This window comes from Grammomys surdaster, unplaced genomic scaffold (assembly GCF_004785775.1).
Source record: "Grammomys surdaster isolate TR1022 unplaced genomic scaffold, NIH_TR_1.0 1019, whole genome shotgun sequence".
In the NCBI taxonomy this organism is placed as follows: domain Eukaryota; kingdom Metazoa; phylum Chordata; class Mammalia; order Rodentia; family Muridae; genus Grammomys; species Grammomys surdaster.
The window spans coordinates 167,717-176,230 of record NW_021605438.1 but is presented as its reverse complement, the minus strand read 5'-3'; the positions used below and the strand labels follow the sequence as shown (position 1 = coordinate 176,230).

Genomic DNA, 8,514 nt, shown 5'->3' with positions numbered 1-8,514 from the left:
CACACACACACACACACACACACACACACACACACACACACACACACCATGTATGCAGTACCCAGTTGAGACCAGAAGAAGGCATCAGATTTCCTGGAACTGGAGTTAGGTAATTGTGAACTAAGCCACTATGTGCATTCTGGAAACCAAACCCTGGTCCTCTACAAGAGCAGCAGGTGGTGTTAAAAATTAGGCCATCTCTCCAGCTCAAACATATAAGTAAATAGCAACAAATACAAAATGAAGTTCAACAGAAAAGGAAAGATAGGATACAGAAGAAAACAGTCACTAAAGATATGAAAAGATGAGCCATCTGTTCCTGATCAAAGTAATGTAAAGTGCTTTATGAAATACTATGATACTCCCACAGAAGAGTTCAGAGTGAAACAGACCAAGAGGTGCTGAGGATGCTGGGACACAGAGAATCTCAAACAAGGCTATTCTCTACCTCGGACTAGGTTTACCACAGCTGAGCTGCCCTTGATCCAGTGACTCTGCCCATATGTAGATATACTAAAGGAATGCCTACCCATACATATATTGCATGGATATATGTGCATGTAACACTGCTTACAGCATCATTGCTAATATTAGCAGAACTTTAGGAGTTTGTGGAGAATAAAGATAAGGGAGTCTGGGAGAGATGAAAGCATTAAGAACATATGTAGGTATGTGGAGACACTTCATTAAGCAGGTACTTTACCTTTCTGAATATGGAACTAGTCAGAAGAAGAGTTCGTTTTGGCTTCAGCTAGAAGAAATGGCTCAGGTGCAGATGTGGAGATTTAAATAGAGTCAGGATTTTTCAGGGTGGAAGTGGTAAGCTGTGGTGAACTGACAGATACTGAGAAGCTGGTGGAATCAATGGGTTGGAAATTCTGATTGGTCTGAAGAATTCTGCATGGTGGGGCTGCCAAATAAGTGAGGCAGAAACATACCAGGTGTGGTCAGAAAATGGAATGCTTACCCCTGAGCTTTTAAGTAGAGAACAATTACTTCCCTATCTTTCTCTCCCATGCTGGGAGCAAAGCATACAAACAGGTGTAGCTGTGTGGCAGAGAGATGGGGCATGTGAGAGTCAACAGAACACGTCAGATGTTTGGAGACCCGAAGGGTATGCAAGGTCACTAGGGTGATGGGAAAGGATGAGCCTGATGCTGAGGATGAATAAGTTAGAGCTTAGTTGGATTCCAGCAAGGATGAGTGGCACTTGGGACTGTCTGATAATCACCTCAGTGGCACTAGTGATGTTGGGATGAAATGGAGGAGAAGTGGCTCGCCAGCGTCAGGTAACAGCAGGAAGTGCTTCTATCCTAGGCCCAGTGCTCAGAAAGATACAGAAGAGTCAGCCTCCATCTCAGAGGGCTGTTGTAGCATCAGTTTCCTAATAGGATAACCAGGTTTCTGTTATGGGTAGAAAGAAGGCAGGGTAACAGGGGGCTTTTGTATTGTTTTGTTTGCTGAAGACTTAAGTCTATTGAAAGGCACAAGAAGGGGTAGATTGGACCTCTCCAAGACTGAGTCAGATTAGAGTCATCCCAGCTAACTGGGGTGATAATAGAAGGCTAGACTTTGGACAGCAAGTGGCATGCATAACGTGTAAGGCAAGATGTGGTCCATCCAGGCCACTTAAAAAAGGCAAAAATCACCTATTTCATAGAACACAGCAGACACTCAGTAATGAACAACTTTTATCCTTTTCTTATTATTTCTATTTTTATCTGGTTTTCAATGACACAATAAAATACTCTCCTTAAGGCTTACAAAGTAGGCAGAATCACTGACTTGGTGTTTAAGCTGAAACCACCTTGCATTGTCTATTTTCAGAAACAAGGAAGTAGGATTAAAGGCAAGAGCTCAGATCTCCTAACTGTTCTGCTGTGGGTTTATCCTTTTAAACCAACTGTAAGGATATCTGAATCTATATGGTGGCTGTCCATGTTAGCTCAATTACCATGCTTAACAGCCAGTATTTTTTATTTTGTCACATACATAATCTTACAGCCCATTACTACTATATGCAGGAAGAGCTCACCTTAAGAGAGCCTTCTTGAATGACAAGCTCACCTTTCATACACAAACCAACCTCAGAGTCTACCTCTTATACCAGGCTCCTATATTCTGGCCATGTTTCTCTATCGCTATCATCCTTGGGATGGTCCTGGGCTCCAGAGCCTACTAAAACCACTCAGTCACACCAATCCAAGTTGAATTGTGTGCCTCACCCTTTCCTTCCCCCAGAAACCACAATAGGGTCTCTTACCCACTATCTCCCCTTTCCTTGCCCAAGACAAATGTTCCCTGCATAGACTCATGTAGCATGGCAGGTGTCTTCCTGCTTGAAAACTACAACAAACACAGTTTGTAATATGCTGTTCTCAGCCTAGTTAAAAAAAAACAAACTATACATCAAAAAATGTGCCCAGTGTTTATGGGTTACCAGGTCTACCAATGGAGGACCAAAAAGCCTTCCCTTTGTGGTGATTTTTCTACAGGCATTTGTCAGCACCAAACCACCCACCAGCAATTCTTTCTCTTGCCTCCAGCTTCTTGGTTAGCAAAAACTTTCCTGAATGTACCGAAACTGGCTGCTGCTTCCTAAGAAACCCTGTTGACCCCATGAAAATCATCCCCATAAGACTCTTCAGAGTCTCTATCATGCTGGAGCACCACCCTAGCAGTCTCTTGGATTTCTTTTTGGTAGGTGATGCCTCAGTTTTGCTCTCTTCTTTCTGTTATAGACCATGGATTAGAGCAACTTCGGCACTGTTCAGGGTCAGCTCAGAATCCAGGAGTGGGGCTAGGCTGGCTTCCTTGCAAAGTCATCTGGCATATCGGAGGTGATCATCAGACAGAGGAGCTGTATTTTCTCTGCACATGAACATTTCTCAAGATTTAGAATGGAGACAGATGGTGAGATTCTAGGGACAATGACTAAGATGGAGTGACCAGGGGACTGTCAAGCAGGTAGATCTTCTATGCAGAGAACAGTGCTCCAGATTAGAGGATATAGTTCTAGGTAGTCTGAGTCTCAGGAGGGATGGTCAGATTCTATGTGTGATGTTATTAGCATGGCACAGAGAGACACACAGGAGTCTGTGGCTCTAATGACTTCCATATTGCACAGCCAGAGCATCTAGAGCAAGGGTAAAGTGATAGGAAATAAAATCTAAGATGAACTTAGTTCCTCTCTGCTTCCAAGGCTTAGATTCCACCGTCAGAGTTGTGAAGGGAGTTAGCTCTGTGACTACGGTCCCTCATGTTATTTGCCATTTACTAGGTGCCTCTCACCCACTGAGCACCACATGAAAAATTGCACAGACCATTATCTGGTGAACAAAGGAAGTGACAGGGCTGAAATTATCATGCTAGAGATACCAACCAGCTGTTTTAATTTAATCAATGAACCAGTGGGAGGGGAGGGGGGAAGATACAAAGAGGTTTCCAAGCACAGCATCCCTGTAGCCTGGGATGCTAGTAGGTAGCCAGGACAATGGTGTTACCTGTTAGTGACAAAGTCAACAAGATGTTGCTTGTACATGAGGCTCCATTTCTTTATTGTGTTCAGCAGAGACACCTTGAAGGGTCTCACATCCACTCGCATCCAGCCGTCAAACACCTTGGTAGGTTCCAGGCTGACCACCTCTTCATAGAGCTTTTCATAGGAGTCTATCTGGTCTTTGAAGTGATGGAGGAGGGGTGGATTCTCTGGGATGCCATCTTCAGCGTGGGTTTCTATCTCTTCGGGCGTGAGTACATGCCCATAGAGCAGAAACTGACCAAGGATCTCCTTCCTATCCTCCACATACAGGTAAGAATATTGGCTGAGGGTATTCCGATAGCCACAGCAGAGGCTCATCACACTCTGTACCCTCTCCATGAGCACAGTCCGCAGGCTGGCTAAGTCAGCCATGGCCTCTAGGTCACCCTGGGGAAGGAAGACAATGGCAGGGAGGTTACAGTGGTGCTTAGTGGAATTATTCAGATGTGGAAGAGGTCAGATGGTTGTTGCTACAGTACCTGATAGTGAGGAGAGCCACTGTGTGCGGAAAGCCGGGGCACTAGGGATGGCACAGCAAAGATGCTAGTCACAAGACTCTGGACAATATCATATAAGCCGCCTTTCACCCCACAGTCCAGGGAGGGGTGAAAAACTAATTCTGGGGTAACAAGGTTGAGCTGTGCTTCAAATATTGGGGTGAGTCCAGGCTTGCATTCTGGAAAACAAAATGGCAGAATGATTGTGAGCAGGGCAAGCAGACAAGGCACCATTTCCTAAAATCTGGACTCAGACATTTCTTTAGAGTGCAGAAAAACACAAATGTAAATTTTGCCTATAGAGGGGAGGGGCCCGCCTCGTGGTGTTTCACCACAGGGAACTGCTGACATTCTGAATGAACCTGTTCTTGTATGGTGCTCTCCTGGGTGTTACAGAACATTTACTTTTCTTGTCTTGTCCTTGAAGAGCACACTCCAGTGACCAACCAACCCAAGCCATAGAACAGAAAATTCCCTTCTACATTCTTAACACCCTGTCTTGGGGTGATGCTGCTTTTTTTGAAGAAGAAACTGAGTTTCCAATGACACAATCCCACCCGTGTCCATTTCATGAGTCGGGGGTGGGGGGATTCTGCCACCCGAATTCATACAGGAATGAACAACAAAAGGCTACAATCCTAATTTTTCTGTTCCTTTTCTATAAACATGGGGCTTACTTTAATTCTGTAGTCTTGTGGTGATAAAAATTTTAAAAACAGTATAAATAATTCACAGATTGCTGATTACTTGCTAGACAAAGTTGCCCTGCTAGATTTAAGTCAAAATATAACACAGAGCACAGTGTTCTATGTATAAGACAAACACTTAAAGTTTTATCAGTAACCACTGAGTATCATGCATCTTTTGACAGTAGAAGTAAGTGGGAGAGGGTTGTGGGTTAGGCAGTGTGGGCAAATGTGGGAGTTCTGACTGAACCATTGCCTTCTTATTGCCTAGAAAACCAGCTAAAACTGGGTATGTAACCAAATTCCCCAGTTCTACATTGCATGATGTGTATCATGTGGTGATATTATTCCCACTAGGGTAAAGTGGGAAAGGACCCCAGAGGAGCAGGTATACCTTTGCTATATGTCCTGCCTTTGCTATATATCCTTCTTCCCTTTCCATAGACTACAGCTTGGATGTGATGTGACTCTCTAGACCATAGAGAGAATGAGGCCAAGGCCTCAGAGAATAGCAGCGCTACAGAATCAGAGCAACCTGCCATAAAAACGGCAATTCTTATGGACTATTACTTGATATCAGTGGGCTTCTTTATCCCTTAAGCCACATTTTGGATGGAGCTTTGGTTACTACAGGTTGGCCATTCATGTTAACTAAAAGCTAAAGAGTTCTCAAAGACTCCATTTAAGACTAAGATCTGATTTTCAAAACCATAGGCATCAAATAATGAGTGTGTATTTTGGGACTCTGGAGAGTTTCAACAAGCATATTTTAACCTAAGGGATACAACTTTACCAACAGTCTTGCAGGTTTGATCTCTGGGGAGAGCTAAAAGAAAAAAAAATACAAAGAGCAATAAAATCCTGTGGAATTCATCTTGAATAGGTTAGGTTGGGCATCGCTTGTCTGAAATGCTTGGGGCAAGAAGAGCATCAGGCAGCACAGACTGCCTGTGGAACATTCCTAATCCAACATCCTAAATCATCTAAAATCCAAAATGTTTAGAGCTTGGTTAGTATCTCAGAGCATTTCGGATTCTAGATCTTTATTCAGGGGTGCTCAGTATGCAGTCACAGTGGGTTGTACATCACTGCAAGATAGTATGGTAGTCGATAAATCTATATGTGGTTAACAGCATTTACAAGATTTAGAAGAATATTGGAGGGCTATGAGACTTTTTGTCACATGTGCTGGCCTGAGAACTAAATCTCTATATCATATAAAATGCAGACATCATTATTACAGGAGGGAAACAGCCCAATTTCCTCAATGGAGTTACAAGTCAATCTTTAGGAGGCAAGTTGTGGGGGTATTTCTTGGTGGGGTAGGTAGCATGCAACCTGTTCTTTATGCAAGATTTGAGCAGATTTGACAAGGAAGTCAGCCAAAGACATAGACTTGCTCCTACTTAGGGAGGTGAAAATGATAAAATGGACCACTTCACTGCCCCTCATCTAGCCAGTATCTGTAAAACGTGTGTGTGTGTGTGTGTGTGTGTGTGTGTGTGTGTGTGTGTGTATTTGTTTGTTTGGATACATGGTCCTTCTATATAACTCAGCTGGCTCGGAATTTGCTATGTAGGCCCTGGTGGCCCCGACATACATTTCTCCTGCCTCAGCCTCCTAGTTGCTTACAGACATGTACCTCCACACCTGGGCTGAAATTTTACCTATAATGTTTCAGCTTAGGAGGCTATAAAGTCCCTGTGCTGCTACAAAATATTTACCACTCATAGAATTTTGAAGGGCTATTATTTTGAAGAAAAGGTATTCTTCTGTTTTCTAGTCTCCATGGAGGGAACGTGATGCTGGTGATCTTGGAGAAACACTGCCAGCTCCTTTCCATCCTTTTGTTTACAATCTTATCTTCCATCAGAGGGAAAGTGGCACACAAGCCATTCCGTATCAAAGTCAGATAGCCACTAGTCAAGGGTGGATTCATTAACCTGAGATGCCATCTGTGGACACTGTCTATGAAATGGCTATGTCTTTATCCTAGGTCTAGTGGAGGACTGAGTGGGAGGGTGCCCAAACTTCCAACATCAGAGAAGTCTGTCCAATTCAATAAGGAGAGAGCTGCCATATTGGTAGCTAAGAGCTACTTCTTGAGTGTCAGTATCTGTGGTTCATCCCAGAGTGTATTGCCATGCTTATTTCATTTGGAGCAGCCCTGATCCCTATAGGTAGCATTTTCAGCTACCGATGCCATGTGGTTGTTTATTGCAGACATACTGAGCTGAGTACTGTTCCTGTTTGCATCTTCTACTTGGGCGCCCTCTTTCACAGGCTGGGTATTAGGATTTATGTTGGCCTGCTAATGGTATCTGTGCACTCAATTTCTGTACTTGGTTGGACTTGTCATTAAACGCCCATCTCACCTTGAACCTCTGCCTTCAATATTTTTTTGCTGGTACAGTTTGACTCATTCTTCAATATGACCCTTGTTAGACAGCCCAGAATCTACCAGAATGTGAAAGTCTAATTTAATTTTTAGTCTTGAACTTTTCTTCCCTTTTTATCTCACCATTTAGTAGCCAAGTTGAGGTGCTATAAGAGCTTTGACTTTGGGCACCTTATCATAGTTTGTCTATCCTAATTCAAAGCCCTTACCTATTTCTGATAGCTTCTGAGACAGTTCATTACCTTCTTAACATTTCTTTTCCTTCTGAGAGTTGTCTTCTCCCTTGCTTCTTGTCTCCTTTTTACATTTTTCACCCACTTTACCTGGCAACTTCAAACCTTCTGTGTTTCTCAAAGGCCACAGTGATAGGGCATGCAGAGCTTGAAGGCACAGAACATCCCTGCTATCTGCCCATGAGTCAAGTGTGGAGGAAGGTATCCTTAGTAACCACTTCCCTCTGCTCCAGCTCTAGCCACTCCCCTCCTGGACCTTTATTTTGATGAAGTTCTCATTTTGCTTTTGACATGGGCCTTATGATCTTTCAGCCGGCTGTATCATGTGATGTTTAGAGTCAAGCATCTTTTCTCTTTGAACCACTTTTTGCTAGTTTTCTCTCCATTATTCATAAAATATCCCAGCACTTTGGTCAACCTCAACTATATTTTACTCTGTCATAGCACAAATTGCTTTTGCTATCTGCCCCATCATAGTCTATAGCAATCAATTGATAGGTACCAGTGTTTTCCAGTAGATATTTGAGAGAACACTCAATGGCAAGAAAGAATCCATCCAACAACATGGAATCAATGTAGTTCACATAAGACTTCCAGATGCTGGATGCTGGGTCTGCTGCAAACAGAACCAAGTTTTCCTACAGAAGAAAGAAGACAGGGTGTAAGCCATGTTTAACAACACAGGAAAACTGGCAAAATCATAACCAATAGGAATGCACAACAAAAACTCTCTGCAAAGGCTTTGCTGTAACATATCCCTGCAGTCTGTTCTGTCAAAGAGGGATAGCCATTGATTGACAAGAACATAAGTCCATTCCATGAAGAAGATGTGGGTCATATTTGCCCCTGAAGGACAGGGTTAGGCTGCCTTCTCAGGAAGGATGCTGAAGAATGTACCACACTGAATGCTTTGTCAACTCTCACTGTTCATACTACTGAGGAAGGCACATCAGAGCAGGAGGGAGAGAAGGCAGAAGGATGGCTAGGATTTGGGGATGCACAATACTTCCTAGATAATCCTTTAAAATGGGCTGTGCTTTGTGGTTGGCATCTGATATTAATTAAAGGCCTTTTATTACACTGAGTAACTTAGAAAACAAACCATAGAAGAAATCTCTCTCTCTCTCTCTCTCTCTCTCTCTCTCTCTCTCTCTCTCTC

The 8,514-nt window shown here is 43.2% G+C and overlaps 1 protein-coding gene across 1 annotated transcript in view; it reads right to left on the bottom strand.

Moving 5' to 3' along the window:
* Positions 1-8,514, bottom strand: part of Dnah9 (dynein axonemal heavy chain 9) — a 315,810-nt gene that overhangs the window by 250,103 nt on the left and 57,193 nt on the right. The window contains exons 15-17 of the mRNA XM_028783166.1: positions 7,858-7,993; positions 4,021-4,217; positions 3,504-3,928 (exon numbers count right to left, since the gene is read on the bottom strand). Of these exons, the coding sequence (XP_028638999.1) occupies positions 3,504-3,928; positions 4,021-4,217; positions 7,858-7,993 (758 nt within the window). The remainder of the gene's footprint in view (positions 1-3,503; positions 3,929-4,020; positions 4,218-7,857; positions 7,994-8,514) is intronic.